This window comes from Ylistrum balloti, unplaced genomic scaffold, assembly GCF_031769215.1.
Source record: "Ylistrum balloti isolate Yb309-2 unplaced genomic scaffold, AGI_CSIRO_Ybal_v1 Utg369798, whole genome shotgun sequence".
In the NCBI taxonomy this organism is placed as follows: Eukaryota; Metazoa; Mollusca; class Bivalvia; order Pectinida; family Pectinidae; genus Ylistrum; species Ylistrum balloti.
Genome location: NW_026781977.1, coordinates 436,810 through 454,740, shown reverse-complemented (window position 1 = coordinate 454,740; position 17,931 = coordinate 436,810). Strand labels below are relative to the sequence as shown.

At 34.5% G+C, this 17,931-nt stretch overlaps 1 protein-coding gene across 1 annotated transcript in view; it reads left to right on the top strand.

The window, feature by feature from the left end:
* Window positions 1-16,593, top strand: part of LOC132544434 (feeding circuit activating peptides-like) — a 39,539-nt gene extending 22,946 nt beyond the window's left edge. Inside the window, exon 2 of the mRNA XM_060208032.1 lies at window positions 15,404-16,593. Coding sequence (XP_060064015.1) covers window positions 15,404-16,361 — 958 coding nt within the window. The 3' untranslated portion in view covers window positions 16,362-16,593. The remainder of the gene's footprint in view (window positions 1-15,403) is intronic.
* Window positions 16,594-17,931: the final 1,338 nt, after the last annotated feature.

Here is a 17,931-nt window from a genome sequence, read left to right as displayed (position 1 = left end):
TGTTAATGTTTGCCCTCGTTTTATCGATCTTGAGTTTATATTAAGAGTTTGTTAACATGTAGGTATTTTCGTGTCGTTTTTATGGGACTATTTTTGTTGTACGAGGATTTTGTTCATTAATTCATTTTTTTTAGAAACTAGAGGTGCCAGTTCACTGTTGGAAACTACGATTACAGCTGTCTACAAATTCTGATAAAGCTTTTAATTTAAGTCATCTGAAGCAGACATAAAAGTGTTATCTTTCCTAAAAACACACACAATTTTATTAAGTAGCAAATGTAGGTCCTTTAGATTAATGCGCACTGAAGCGAAAAAAGTATTGAAAAGAACATCGAAATATTGTTTAGAAAGGAATACAAAGAAATAACACGATTACCATCAGACCGTTAACATACTGAGTAAAATAGCCAAGTATCAATATATCGTCACGGATGCATAAGATCTAATATCTCCCAATTGTATGTACCTAAAGTACATTCTATTATTAACTTTATGATTGTCACGTGATGGACATGTGACTTCCAATTCTTCATTTGGAAGCACCATGTCTGCAATTCTATCGTACACGTGTTTCCATCATACGAGAACTTGAGACACTAAGGACAATTGTGCACTGAAAGAGTAATAACCGATACTGATTTTAACTGAATTTATTAAGACATTAAAGAAATGCTCTGATAATCTAACCATACTTGATTCGGCAGGTGTATTTTTTTCCGGTATATACAGTCAATCCCCCGTGCGTTGGCAAGTCACTAAACATAGCATGCTTTCTCCCTGGGGGACATTTCTAGAAATTCTCATCATTGAGGGGGCTTACATCTTTGGACGTCTTGACAAGCCTGGATGATGGTCCTTACTTCTGTACTGTTAATCGATAGACAGGGATAAGGGATCGGCCATTTACATTTTATAAGGGAGTGGAACAATCTGACAGTAAGAGGTGATATCATTATTACGATTAATATCATTCACAATGATTCAGTCCATATTGCTCTGATGAAGAAATACTTCAATTACCGCTGTAGTTAATTGGCAAGCATTACGTTAATTCTGACAGGTACTTGGATGTGAACACTGAATAGTTTTCCCCTTTCCTTGTAAATGAAATGTCATAAGCGGACATTTTTATGGGTTGCAGGGGTGGGGTTTGAGGATTGGGGGGTGTTTGTGCTGTTTTGTTTGTTGTTTGTTATTGTTATTTTTTCTTTTAAGTTATCACATAATGTTTAGGTTAGTTGTTCATAAGGACAGTAATTGGCACACTGTGTTTGTATAAATGTGATCATTTCAATCGCATCCCTAGAAAAGTACATAATGCTTCTAGATTATAAGAGGTTTAGTTCCATTGATTTTATGAGAGCATTTGTGATATGTTCTAAAACCATTTAATCAATGACAAATGAACATTCTCCCGTGTCCCAGTAACACCAGTTTAGAAACCAGATTTAAATCAATGCTTCTTCCGGGAATTAAATACCTATATAATACCTATTTAAATAAAACATTTTAAGACTTATTGACAGAGTTCGGTCTGATTACCTAAGAGCCTTGTTCCAGATTCAAATCCCATAATGTCAGAAGATTAACTTCTGACGTCAGGATAGCCGACTGGCAAGTTTATCGGGAGAAATGAGAGCCTGGATTGTCTGTTAGTTAAACAGGAATAACGACATAACACAAAAAATAACAAAAGCTCACATCTCTCTCTCTCTCTCTCTCTCTCTCTCTCTCTCTCTCTCTCTCTCTCTCTCTCTCTCTCTCTCTCTCTCTCTCTCTCTCTCTCTGTCTGTCTGTTTCTCTCGCTCCACCCTCCCTCTCTCTCTCGTTGAAGTGTTCATGATATCCACCAAGCATTCGTGTTAAACACCATACTTAGTCAATTGATTAGAGTATCCGCGAAATAAAATCAACAAGATAAATCCCTCAAGGCGGTCACATATTCTCCTCCATTACAGTTTAAGACCATTTCTACCAAAACAGATTTTTTCAGCTCAAAAGACAGTAATAAATCACTCAAACTGTTGCCCTTAGATGTATAGACATGTTACATCACATGTGGAATCTCACTTTAACACGCTTTGGTTGGCTGATTGTGTCTTTACTTTATTCACCAGGGTAACTATTTGATTTTTGCATTGAGGATAAAACACGTATTTCTAGCAATTATTTGTAATGAGTTAAAATAAGTTTTTCTAATATCATCAATTTTGAATATAAAGAAGTGGTATTTTACAGACGGTCATTTCATTGCTCCCGAACTGATAACGTTACAAAGCAAACAAGATCACACAAACTTGTAATTTTTAATATATTTCTTTCACTCTTGTTTATTATTTTTAAGTTACAAAAACATTCGTTAAACCTCGTGTTTGTGGTGAAAATATATGTTATTTGAGTGAACGAAATCCCATATACAAAAGCCAGTCTTTATGTAACCTCTGTGTAGTATGTAGTATACTTCATTTGCTCATATTTAAATATAAAACATGACTGAGTGATAGTAATAGTAATAAGGATTTGTCAAGTTCTACATTTTGTTTCGGTATATCAGCTAGTATTACGTTAGAAACGAACCCGTGACAAAACCGTGAGTCCGTGCCACTTAATTGATGTAAAAGGTAGACAGTAATTGGATGTTCAAAAAAGGAAAATTGAAACCACCATGTTTGTAGTACAGCTTAGTAACAAATCATCCCTGTTGAATGATAAAGAAAACGCAACATCGTGTAAAAACAGGAGATGGATATAGTCGAACTTTGTCATCAGGATATTGATAATAGCCTCTAGAGAGACCTTGCCATCGTACTCATCAAGCATATTGCAGAAAAGGAATTAGGATAATCTCACAATCTATCTTGGTTAATCAATCTTGTGTTCTTATCCCAGTTATTTAAATATTGCGATCGGTATTCGCTTTTTCTGCAACAGAAATCTCCATCATTACAAGAAAAGATATGCAAATTTTGAGAAAAGGCTGTTTACGGTTTTATAGGAAAGATCGCGTTATGCCTCAAATCCACACGAAATCAATGGCTTACAAGCCATTGTAAGATGCTGTTGAAAAGTTGTTCGAATGCTAATGCAATTCAAAGACGAACAAAATAGCCGGATATCCAAGAAATCTTTTTTTCTTTTTAAAACAAGAAATTTAACGATACTTTAAATTATTGAGTGTCTTGCTCCCAGACAAAACAATGCGCTTTCCATGCAAATGCTTCTTGTCATCAGGTTCCACTGAATAATAAAAAGTACTTATGTTCTACGTGAAAACATGGATTTAGTCCAGTTTGAAAGCGCTCAAGGTTCTCGTTTTCTACCTCTTTGGTGAAGTCGTCCATGATATCCATTAATAATACAAATTCAAAATGTCTTTTAATGTTGGATTAAACCGTTCCTTGAGAATGAAATTCATAGCTTTATGTCTGAAAAGGTTATTTTGATAATAATATTCCCAAGACATGCAGGATCATTGTTGTGTGGGTTTTTCGAACAGGAACGCTTTCGGAGACGTTTCCTCTTGTTTCATAACATTTGTATTGTCAATACGTTTACCTCACTCTCTATATATTGTTTCCTAACATCTGTATTGCCAATTCGTTAATTCCAATCTCTGTATATTGTTTCCTAACATCTGTATTGCCAATTCGTTAATTCCAATCTCTGTATATTGTTTTTAATGGTCAATAATGAGTGTGCGATAGGTAATTTTTAAATTCGAAAACGAGCAAAAATCTTATACTTCAACTAAAGGAAGTCAAAGCGTTAGACTATGAGTTTACATTTCATTCTAAACCAACCTTAAAGGGACGAAGAAAAATGTGTGGGAGCGTCTCTGCTGATACTTTATCAATTGTAGTTTTCTGCTATCGGGAACAACTATTTTTAGTTTTTAAACAGATCTTACATCATAGATCACATATAACTATCAATCATATTGAGAGGAAAATTTACACACTCCTTCCATGAAGTATGATATCTAGAGTGCATTCGTAGACTTTAACCTAAGTCCGCGTGTCTCTCTAATTACTATTTATAGAGCGGTATACCAGAGGAAATGGCTTCTTATCGAACTTCTACTGAAAAATGTGTTAGTTTCATCTATCGAAAAACTATTATTCCCGAAAAATGTCTTCATTACTCTTGTCACACAGAAATATAAGTGCATAAAACCGACAATTGGCCTGGTTTAATATATAGTGTAGTGTGTGGTTTCATGATCCCGAAAGCTCTGATTTCTCAAGCATAGTCTCAAGTCTGGCATGGTGTGATCCTGTAGCGATTCCCCGGTCAGAAGATAGTATTAGCCACTGTGATTACATGTCTGACAGGGTCATAAATAACTAAATATCTGGATCTGACATTGTTTCTTTTTGTTTGATAGGTTAAATCCTGTGGCAATGTTTAATAAATAGATATTTCTGTATATGTCTGATTATCCTACCTTAATATGTGCTTTTGTTTAAGTCAGATTTGTAATCCAAACAAAAATGATCTTATTTATACTACGCTACCATATCTTTTTAAAATCCATGACCTTTTATCTTATTTTCAATTTTCAAATACTGTGTTATATATATATATATATATAATATATATATATATATATATACATATCCGATGTTGTTTTGATTAAATAGATTCCAATGAAGGCAAACGTAATTCTACGGTCTTACAGTGATAAAGTGACTTGACATCTGATAGATTGTCTTGGTTTTTTCCCCACTGTTTATATGAAGATGGTCTTTAATTATGATTGTTTTCTTTTGTTTTTACTATTATTATTTTGAATATTTGTCCTGTCCTGTCAGTACAACTTGACAGAATGTTGACACAATTATAAATGCACATGTACGTCTGTATGTTAACAAAACCAGAAAGGAAATGCGACATGTCCACAGGATCTTATTTTCAACTTTAACTCGTTGAAGCTAGGGCAAAATATGAAAATAAGACAAATGTTCGCGGAGACCTCTGAAAAAAAGTAAAAGGGGGATAAGACAAGATGTTTAGGAAAGATTGGCATCTTCTGATTCAATAACGACAAGCGTCATGCAAATCTAGCTTGATTTGTAATTTCACGTTCCCAAATGAGAATAAGGTAAAGAAACAATAGAGCTACCAGGCATTCTAATAAGGACGTACTTTCTCTATTTCTGGTACCAGATTGCATGCTTGGCAGGTGAATGAATCAAAGACAGAAGGACATGTTTCGAACGACAATTCGCGAATATAAGTTTGTTTACAGTAATTGACAGCAGCCGCGGATTGTTTACAAACCACAAGAACAGGCGTATGTTAAAGGAGGCATCTTGTAAAGCATTGTTGCACGTTATCTACAAGTAGACTCTCACGGAATGAAATGTATGTATTTTTAATCAATTTGATTAAGCATTAAGTAACTTGAGTAAAACATTTGATAAGAATCTGTGAGATACTGTGTTGATTCTTCTGCAAAGAAATCAATAAAATGCAACTCGAGGAAATAAATTGCATTGAAAATAGGTTTTTAATTTGATATAAAATGTTATTTCCTCGCTGGTAATTGAACTTTGCATCGTTTCAACAGTAAGTTTTATAAAGAGTCTTAAGATTTCTGTAAATAGCGCTTCTAATTTGAGCATGAATCTAGCTTTAGATGTTAAAAGTCTGTTTTCGTCCCGTCCAATTTTCTTTTAAAATATCAAACTTGTACAATGGTTCGTTTTCTATCAATCAAACGCGATGTTTAGGAGAGTATTGGCTCTATAACCCCAATAATGTAGAAGCAGAATGGCGGAACGGTGAATCCGGAAACCCTTCCGCACCCTTCGGGAAGCATTGATTTTTGCAGGATGTTACGAAATTAGAGGTTTTTGTTTTATTTTTGTGAATTAAAAACTAGTAAAGTGATGCTCATTCGGATCTGATGCTCTTATAACACTCGAAACAGTGAACATTTTATCGATAGGAAGGAAAAATTGTTTTGTTGTGGAAAAGATTGTACAAACTACACACACTTTTCAATACAAATTTTAATTAGATGCGGTAGAGCGAAATAATGACTTGGGTTTCATCATAAAACAGTTTCCGTTTTCTAGGACTTGTCAGTGATGATAAGGACCTACTTTTTGAAACTCAATTTTGGCAGGATATTTTGCGAAGAGCGTAGGAGAGAAGTAGTTATTATGACGTACAATACATGACTGTAAACTCAGGGTTCCAAGTTTGAACTTACATTAAAGATGTATTTGCTTCGAAAACTATAGTATATGCATAAACAAAGGCGCAACATGAAAGCAACACGTGAACATAATTATAATTCAGATTGAAATTCAATAAGCCTCATTCAAAACGGGTCTCTTTCAACAAAAACGTTCGAGAACAATGTATATAGAAAAGAAACAAACAGACAAGCTAAACAATGTCAAACACTTCCGGCTATACATTGCACAAAGAAATATATGATTTCTCTATGAAATACTATGACGACCGTAAAACTTTTCCATAATATTCATCAACTAAATCAAATGAACCCCTGTGTTATAGTTTATCAGTCAGCGGGCGACAATGTTTCCTTATGTGTAACACAATGTGATATCGAATGTTCAACCGAAACCAGTATAACCTAACAACAGCACTAGCTTCACGTGGTAATTTTAATGCCGTGATAGTGGAAACTCTTAGCAGTCCATCATGTGTAGGAATTATTTATATCTTTTTCTTAGAAAATACTTGCGAGCTATTTTGATTGATTCTAAATCTCTCCCTTAATTGGTGTTTACAATAAACCTTACTCTCATTTGCCTACCTTAGTCATTAAAGTAGCGGTCCATTTATCTGAAATATATCTATATCCGTGTTTTTTTAATACCTTTACCCTTCCATAGAACTATAACTCGCCACTTAAGGTGTCTTCGGCGCCATAACCCCCACACAAATATTTGGCGTGTAAGTAGTTTTGGCAAGAGATGGAAGTCTTGGGATATTTACTGTCAAAAATGTGATAAAGTTCCATTGTAGATGATATGTAAATATGATTAGGACAGTATCACGTGTTTTTCCTCATCAAGAACACATACAAACACGTGTATTATTGATATTAAAAAGTCTTTTAAGATACCATGCTCTGTCACGTCGTTAGTCTTAACATGTATGTTGGCCTATATGAGGAAAAATACACGTCACAATACAGAAATATTGTATAAAACTTGACAAAAATATGACTGTCAGTTTTCTATGTATTTGTTATATCGCTGTCACTTCATAGATATGCTTATGGACAACTGCCAATTCAAGGATATTTCCCATCGTGTTAAATGGTGAGTGACGTCAATGAAGAAATGGACATTATCCCAAAACGCCTGGTTTCATTAAGTAGTTGATTTGAAACTTATTAGTTATCTCTTCTTTCTGCACATCTTGTGTTAACTCGATTTTTTATAAATATAATAGGGTTATCTCGTTTATTATGAATATTTCACATATTATGTTATTTGATATTATTTTACTTTCCATGTTTCTTACAGTTTACATGACACTACAGCACAGATGTAATTGTAGATGTATTTAATAATAGCAAAAGCAACGAATAGTTCATTGATAATGACAACCACTGAGCTTAGAAATACATTCTTTCAAAAACACCCTTAATGTTATCAAGGTTGTGCCTTTTAGATTGGTAGCGAAAAAATTATATCTTTTTCAGAAACATTATTTTTGTCATAGTAGGCGAAGTTAATATGTTATTTCTAATAAAGTGTATTGACAAAGCCGATTATAGGTGACTTATATCATTATTACGTACAGACAAAGGACTAGCAGTACTGTCTAGTGCTACTAATTCGTTCCGGAGTTTAAACATTATTTTTTGATGATACGTTTGAGTGTATATCTCCTCAATGTACTGTATGCCTCGGATAGTTCAAGGAATGTACCAAAACACTCCACTGAGTAGCACTTATCATTACCAAACTGAAATTAGATCTACATGTTTCGTCCTTCTAGGACTCGGCAGTGATGCTTGGTGCCTTAAATTCTGAAGCCTGTGGGAAATCAACAGCAGCAAAAATAAGGTTAAAATATATGTATGAAGCACTGTGCAGTTTGTGTTATTTTTGGTTTTCTTTTTATATGATTGGTGCCAGTCGCCAATATATAATATACAGTTGTAGGCTTTAACAGTGAGATTTATCTACATCCTCCCACTGGCGTTGTTCCTAACCATAATATTGTTGTGTTAATTGCGTTGTTGCTTTTCTTTTTCACGACAATTTTCAATGTTTTAGCGAATGTGCAGAAAATGCTCAGTATATATCAGAATGATAAAATGATATAGTTGAAATAGGTAAAAGTTTTTGCCTAAGTACAAGGTTGTGCGTGTAAACATCTTATCATGCATGATAGAACCAATCATCCATTTCTTTGGTCCCAGCTGAAAATATCTCGATTTTCTCAGCGTTGTTAGCTTAAGAGAAAAGCATAAAGGATGCCCAGAAGACTTATTTGAAGTATGGTTTTCTAAACTGAATCCCTATCAAGTGTGGATGCAGTCATCACAACAGCAATATCAACAAGAAACAGGAAGTAATTAAATCAACTATTAAAACAGCTGAGCTTCTATCGAAAATATCTCTGATAGGAACTTGATGGCTTGTCCTGTTCTATGTATGGAATATCTATATGCACCCATGCTGATGTAGTTAATGGTGATATACATGCACACCTGATGTATATTTGTCCCAGCGGATGTGAGTGCATTAGTGGCAATAAGATAGGGATCGCTAAAGCTCGGACAATGTGATTGTCACTTTTCCACAAATTTTATCAGAGCATCTCAATTATGTTACGTTCCCACTCGACTACTTTGAAGTTCTAATAAAGTAACTACTTTAGCAAATGGAATATAATGTGATTAACATGTTACAAAAGTTTCAAAATGGTAAAAAATAAAAATAATGTGAAAAGAATCAGGTAGACTTTTTCATTATTTTTGACAACAAAAACAACATTTGCTGTCACTAGTGTCCTTATGAAATCATTTAAGCGCTAACTCTTTCTAATGATGAAAAAATAATTCAATTGCAAAACTAATATACTTTCAAGAAAATCCCATTATATTCAGTGTTTGCAGGTGTATAATTATATTCGAACTCTGTCAAATGATAAATGAACGTATTTAAACCGCCAAAGGCATTCACAGCAACAATCTCGGAATAGGCTTGTAATAACGTACATGGAATAGGTTTAATTACAACAAAATCGTTAAGTTCAGATGGTTTGCATAAGCAGAAGCCTTCTGAATTATAGAAGCAATCAGACTTTCCGAGTAACTTTATTGGTGCACCTATATCAAAACAGGTTTATTATCATTTAGATATTTACGATAGATCTTAATAAAAGTTAGAGCTATACGTGCCATGAAGTACGAATCAATCAAAAATTATCTCTTTTTTGTGATTTATCTTGGGTATCTAAAAATGCATATTCCTGATACAAAGTACTTTTTGAGACAAGTTTGTTTAAGCGAAGTACGTTCAAAACGACGTTAACATCAAAGAGAATTCTGTCGTAAAGAATAATATGTTGTTGACGTTAAGTACAATTACATCTACAACATAAAAATAGGTTTTCAGTGTAAAAACTTTATATAAATAATGCATACATCTTACATATCCAGATAAATCTGTGAAATGATTTTATTAATATTTTACAAAACACTCTTTTTGATACAACTTTAGAATACAGTAGAGTCAAACGATAAATGACACTATATCATACAGCTGTTTCGTCGTTCGAGGAATCGTCGGTGATGCTTAGGGCTTCAATTTTCAAACGTATGAAGTGACCAAAGAATATTGAAATTGGTAAATGTCCGAAACCAATGAGGAGGTGCACTAACTCCAAAATTAAATACATTTCACAAATTTCTAAATATAATTATTTCAATAGAACTTAAGTAAAATTGTCAATTCTGAAGGTGACACTATTCTAGTGTGTTAAAATGTGGCACGCAGGTTACGGCAAGCCTTTGAGACTAAAGTCAGCAAACAGTGTCAATTAAATCATGATCACAAATATTTTAGGGAAAAAACTCAATGCAAATGACTTTAATAAACTGTACATTATCGTCGCTTAGTATTAAGGTAAGTTAGTGTGTCAGAATAGTATTTTAAAAATAAATGTACAGATTTGTCAGATTATAAACAAGACAGAGTCTGTATGGGTGTGATTGACAATGAAACCTCTTGTGGCTGATTTAATCGACTCACCTGGTGACGTAGTTTTTACATTCTGACGTCATCGCTCTCTGCTGTGTTGGAAAATCGATATCATCTTGTATTCGAACGAATGTACCGACAAAACAGTGTCCAAGTAATATTTTTATAAAAAGCATAGTTAGCTTAACAATTACATTCTATGGTATTCTTATCCATGATATACTTTATTTGATTCCAAAAGTTAAACACGTGAACAAAGAATGAGAACTATTATAAAAATGTTCAATATTTGTTTCTACAGTAACTACAGTTAATGCATATATATATAAGATAAATATTCCAAAAGCAGTGCCTTAAATCTCTTCAAATAGTTCTATCAGCTTTAACATCCAAACAGGAGACAATGTATCATCTTTTCAGGTTTATAACGCAACTACGAAGTGTTGTAGTTTCCAAAGTTAATATACCGAACAGCCAGCTATTTTCGCGTGGATTATATTTTTTACTATTTCGCTATAATCGCGAAAATTTAATCCCTGAAAAATGAAACACATGTGTCATAGATGTCCTTTACATCCAGACCTCGAGATTTTGATACGTGAAAATATCATCTCATCGCTTGGAAATTTTTGAAAATTACCAGCCACATGGCAACATATATTGTTAAGTTAACAAGTGTATGTTAGAACAAGGCGACGTGTTAAACCCTACCGCGTCATCATCTGCCACTTGACGTTACAATCGCCAAGGTAAATGTGCTCTTGATCACATTCCGTAGACTGTAACAGTGATTTGTGTAGACGGGGGAGCTATTGTAGCAGTGTAGGTTAGGTGAGGCCTTTCGCTTTGATAAAGGCTTAAGGTACATTAATGATAAAAACCCTACGTCATAAGGACGATAAATTTGCACTATATATCGTTTATTCATCTTCCTGTGTTGCTTTAGTAGAGCTGAAGGCAAGAATGTGTGAATTAAGAAAAAATGTTAATCGACAAATCAAGAAGATATCAAAAAGAATTGACTTTAAAACTACGAAATATTAACTCTTTGTAGATACAGATTTTCATCCCTTTGAAAATTTCGATATGATATACTTTAAATATTGCTCTAAATAAATTCATTTTGGTATTGCTAAGATTTTTTGCTCCATTATTGTAAACCTTCTTGTCTTTTGAGAGCTTGATATTATTTACTTGGATTAACCTAAATTTACATGGCGGGTGCCGACGATGAAGCAGAAGACGCTTTCCCTTCCGGTCCTTCTTCTCCTAGTACTTTTCCATTATTCTTTGTGTAGACTTTTCTTTTGTACATATTTTGCCATAGTTTTCCATTTTGGTATTTTCGTGATGTTTTGTGCATTTACACTAATTACATCTAAATACCAGATGATTGTATATGATAAAAACTTGACGGTGACTGCAATTCCTCTTTCTTAACAGTTGTCGAAATGTATTGTTAACACTACCGACTTAGTTCATTCGCAAAAAAACAGTCCTTCTACTTATTGATTTAAATATACCAACTATAGACATTTGTGTTACCAGAAGCGGAGAAATGAATTTCGATATAAAATGAGCATGATGATATTTGGTTCTTGCCTTGTTATAAAATGATAACATGGATATGCAATGTCATTCAATTGAAGTTCAGATGAGTACTCCTGGACTTTGTATTACAGACACGTGTTTCTGTAACTGAAAAAAATATTATGTATATAAATTTTAATTATCTGCAATTCAATACCGCGCAAAAATCATTCACATATTCATTGAATGTTTGATATTGAACTTTCGATCAGGCATATGCGTCAGATAAGAGCATTTCAATGACACAAGTAGACTTCTTTCCATGTCTCAGTGCATTGTTCATCGTAAGTTCAATTTATTGGGATCTGTTTCGTAAATAGTGCAAAGCTTTTTAACACGCATACAGAGGGACGTTTTGTGTATATGAATGCAATATTCTAATTAACGGTTATAATAAAAAAAAATAGGTTTAACATATTGTGTATAAATGTTTTTATGTAGTTTGAATTGACAGAAAGTTTTTCTAAGCCGACAGAGAATTTGCAATATCGGGACATATTTTCTGCTTTCACTTATTCATTTCTCCCGTAACAGCACAAACTATTCTTTGTCAACCAGTAACGTATAACAAATCGAACGCACTGACCTTCTATCCATGTACTGTTGTGAGTAATATTTGAAGTAATATAAAACAGTCATTAGATATTTGATATAAAACACTGTATATGAACTTTTGTTAATGTTTTCTGATGATGTACAAGATTATTTACAAACACAGGAAGATTGCTCATGGAAGTTTGTAAAACGGGTAATGCGTTTCCCTGCTTTAAGGTTGTCACAAAAACCTCTATTGTCGAGAGATGAACATAATTGTCGAACCCTTACCGTAGGATAGGTTAAGACATTCAAGAATCTCATCCCTAAAGTTGAGTTGTTTTTGTTAATCATCTGTATGTTTAAACATGTTGAACGTAAATTACACTGTGGTAAATTAATCTTTTCGGCTTAAAGTACAGTAGGAAAATAAATTGTCATCAGATTTCTTTCCTGTTGTTCCGGTTCTCATAGTTCACCACCATGAATATTCTCACTTCAGATCAATGTCAATATCTTAGACATTGGGTTTACGGAATGATAATTTGATATCCGTTAATTCTATCCATGTTGACTTTTCTTCTAGAATAAAAATTATCTACGACTCCGTAAGGTACACTTTATTTTCTACCATAGAAAAAATAAATCCATGTAACAGTCATGTTGACGTTGATCGAAACACGATACACTGCTTTTATAAGGCTATCAGCAACTAAATTGAATGAGAATTAATGGAATAGTCAGTGAGAAGCAGTGTTACTCAACATATCAAGTTGAATGGAACATTTATATTACACCGGAATGGGGATTAAATAAAGCATCCGAAAAAAATAATTAAGTCTTAATGATTCCTTGTTTGAATTACTAATTGATTACCCCCTACCTTTAAAATAAAACACACAAAATATTGAATTTCATACTCTCATTTATTTATTTATTTATTTATTTACTAACAACAAGATGAAGGATGGAGCATCAACTCCTGGGATTCCGTGAATTTAGGTTTTATTGGTTTCGGTTTGGTTGTCTTCAGAACAAATCTACATCGAAAATCGGAGAGCTTGAGTGTAAAATACGGTTTATTTATTTATTTACTTATTTATTTATTTATTTATTGATTTTTCTTATCTTCACTTTCCTCTTTTTAAAGTTTACAAAAAATCCATTCTTAACGAAATTTTCCCAGTATTACGATACAATACAAATGTTTGCATGTTTAAAATTGATGGAAACACGGTTATGTGATATAAAACACATCATCCGAGATATGTATCACGTTGATAGATTGTATCTATCACAGCTGAAATATTTTCATTTATTTATTTATTTTGTGGTTTTATTGACAGCACAATCCAGACAATATTGCTGAATGTTAATTTTCATCAGGAACTCCAAATAACAGTACAACTACTCCCCAATTTGTCGCTTGAATCACTCCTTTTTCCCCCGACACGTTACAGTTCCGTTTATTTTCTGGGGAATATTAATGTCCCCGTATCGAATGCTCCCGAAAGCAAAGCATCGCTACCTCACAGATAAATTCTGTATAAGTTATTTGTACTTTTTGTACTTCAGTGAAGACTATCAATGTCCTTGTATCAAGTACATACGAGTAAAATCATTTGATAGATACTGATGTAAACTGTTTTCATGGCTTCCCCTAATCTCGATACTGGATTAAGGTGTCTGAAATACATTTCATATCAGCTCAGAACATTTCAACAAAATTTAAGACATGTCGATTCCAATCTTATCTAGCCCTCATTTATAGATTGATGCATAATCATTGTTTCACAAAACTTCAGGAGTTTTACAACCAATAAATTAGAGTTAGTGACAGGTCACAGACGTTTGCGGTAGAAGATTGTTTTTACAGATTGACGTCAAGACATAGGACAATATCTCTTGACTCGACTTTATCTGGATTCAGATCAATCTTAAACACTGAAATTGTCATTATCTCTATACAAACTTCCAACATGTGTCTAAATATCAACAAATAAACACACGCATCCTTATTCCAATAAGCTGCAATATCAAAATTGGATTTAAAGACACACACTGAAGTAAGCATCCCAATAGTAACGCTATAATAAAACGTACATGTTCCGTAGATAGGGATGTCTCAACCTGGGTGTAGAAGTTTGGCTGGTCAGAACGAGACCATTATTTACTATCTATAATGGACTTGTGTTGTGCTACACTAAGGGAGTATCGCCAAAGCGCGTGCTAGTTGTGTTGTCTTGTCCTGCATCGTGTGAGATGGAGTTATCCATTCCATTTGAATGCCCTGAGTGAGATAGAGTTTTCCCATCCCTGTCTCGTGTGAGATAGATTTATATTGTCCCTGCCCCGTGTGAGATAGAGTTTTCCCATCCCTGTCTCGTGTGAGATAGAGTTATATTGTCCCTGCCCCGTGTGAGATAGAGTTTTCCCATCCCTGTCCCGTGTGAGATAGAGTTATATTGTCCCTGCCCCGTGTGAGATAGAGTTTTCCCATCCCTGTCCCGTGTGAGATAGAGTTATATTGTCCCTGCCCCGTGTGAGATAGAGTTTTCCCATCCCTGTCCCGTGTGAGATAGAGTTATATTGTCCCTGCCCCGTGTGAGATAGAATTATCCCTTCCCTGCCCCGTGTGAGATAGAGTTTTCCCTTCCCTGCCCCGTGTGAGATAGAATTATCCCTTCCCTGTCCCGTGTGAGACAGAGTTATTCCGTCCCTGCCCCGTGTGAGATAGAATTATCCTGTCCTTATTCCATGTGAGAGAGTGTTATCCCGTCCCTGCCACGTGTGAGATAAATAGAATCCTTCACTCCTTTTCGGATGAAATAACGGTTCTCAAATTGAGGGGGATTATTAAGTTGTTAAATACGAGACTTGCCTTAGGTTGAAAGGTCGGATTTTCCCTTGTCTTTTAAGCTTTTCATGGTACAAAAATTTGATACAAATTTGCTTTTCAACTGTTTAAGACGAGACTTTGTAAATGGCTAAGAGATTTATAGAGGTCAAAGTGCACCATAAACCATCTAAATCAAATCTATTCAAATGTAAAAATAAGATTTTCCTCTTTTTATCTTCAGTTTCCAAGACATAGACGAAGATGTTAGTGCAGGGAAACGTCGTATGGATAGACTGGGAAGTGGTCTAATCAAACGTGTCTTTGGTGAAGACATTGACACAAAGCGCGCACTGGACAGACTCGGAAGTGGACTGGTCAAGCGAGAGGATAGTGTTATAGAGAGACTTCGGCCAACAGTAGAAGATCTTGTTTACCAATACCTGACGGAACAAAACGACCATCAGGGTGTACACCAGGACAAACGAATGTTGGACAGACTTGGAATGGGGTTGATTAAAAAGCGTCTTCTTGATCGAGTAGGTATGGGTCTGATCAAGCGTCCCTTGGATCACCTCGGAATGGGACTCATTAAGCGACCCTTAGATCGGGTAGGAATGGGGTTGATAAAACGAAAACCAGACTTTACAAAATCTACAAAAGTGATCGGTGCTCCAAAACGAAGTATAGACAGACTTGGCGCAGGTTTGATAAAACGCTTCAACGACGAAAGTGTAAATGAAAAGAGGATGCTGGACAGAATGGGATCAGGTTTACTTAAGCGTGCTGATGATGCCGACGATGGTCACATTGGAGAGAAGCGTCTCATAGATAACATCGGATCAGGTTTGGTTAAACGTTTGAGTGATGATAAATTGGATGAAAAACGAATGTTAGATAGGATGGGTTCTGGATTGATCAAACGCCTAAGCGATGACGAATCAAAAGAAGAAAAGCGAATGTTAGATAGGATGGGTTCTGGACTGATCAAGCGTTTCAGTGACAAAGAAAGCAATGAAATGGACAAACGTTACCTCGATCGAATGGGATCTGGCTTAATAAAGCGCTTGCATGACGATGATATTGAAGCAAACAAGCGCTATTTAGACAGGATGGGTTCCGGTTTAATCAAACGATCTGATCAAAACGAAGAGGTAAAAAAACGGATGTTGGACAGCCTGGGCTCTGGTCTCGTTCGCTAAAATCTCGTGAGATACATTGTTTCAAATGACTGCTTCTTTCATGGTTACCACAAATAAGCTTTATGCCTTTTATTTTCGTACGAAGTTCCACACTTATGATTCCATTGATCATGTGATATTTCTAATCATATTGCCATACGCAGACGAAATATTTCAATGATTATATTGTTATTGTACATAACGTGATATTTGTACATAATGTATATATATATATAAAGCTGTTGATAACCTTTGTAATGAAATGTGACGTTTTCTTCTACTGCAATATAATAATAAAGTATTTATTACAAAATTATGTATGTTTGCTTCACTGCAAAGATTCCACGATGATAACCGCTTTAAAAGATTGTTTTCTCCACCAGACACTTTGTCCTAGACAAAAATCTGATTTTCTTTTACTCGGTATGATTTCTACGTACCTACTACATTTAGGACTCGGAAATGTTGATATTCCAATTTTAATTCTTCAAGCTCTAAATATCATTCCAGTCTCAGCATTAGGCGATGCATGCCATCTATTCTCGATCGTTTCTGTTGTTCTATGACAATATTAGACCATGTATTGAGCAACTTTGGTACTACGCCGAGTTTCTGATGGAAGAGTTGATTAGATTGGAAGTTAAGGAAGAGTATAGGACTATGAAGTTATTCGTTTCAGGTGAATCTATTGTTGTTGTTGGCATATACAGTGTTGATATAAAGAGTGGAACCATTCCTTGACTATATGTAATCAATATATCGTTACATACGTATAAACTTGTGCTCAGTAGGGGCAGTGACTCTGTGGCCATACCCAATAGTGCTAAAGTGTTGTTGATAGATGGTATTGATAATGTTGTTGTAAACTAAAATTCTAGTATGTTTATGCTGTTCTGCACCTTGAGGTCGGTGTTGTACCCCTTTGATCTACTAGTACCGAACCCTATACAACTACACATGATGCTAAGTGCTTTGTCAGTGGGCGTGTCGGTGAAAAAGATAGCACACTTTTTAAAATGAAACGAATTCATAATAATTTTGAAAGAAGACACCTTGGTTATGTTTTATGCCGTATCATTTGAGTTTCTGACATAGCTTATATAATCTAAACTATAAAAGCTTTTGTTTGTAAAATTCAAAGTCAATTTCTGTGTACAACATGTTTTAGAAACTTAAAAAAAATGTGATTTCTGTCTGTAAAACGAGGCTTAAACTATGTGCTAGGAACGATAATGGACGACCATTGAAGTTCTATTGTTGCCTAGGGTGATTTTTTTTTGGATTTCAATAGTTCAATGTTTCTTCTTTTTTAACTAAAATCATTAGTCTTGCAAAACAAAACATATTTTTACAAACTATTAATGGACGTCTTTTTATGGAAGAAAGAAAATTTTGATATAAATTTTAGAATTAGAGAGCATGTAGCCAAATGATGGAAGAGAATCTACTGCTGTTCTTTAGAAACCGACTGTGGTGATACGGTCTAAGGTATTGAAACGTAGAAGGATATCAGATCTTATTCTAGATATGTTCTTAATATATAGCATACTACTTATTTAGTTATCTCAGTTTCACATATTAAACTTTCTTT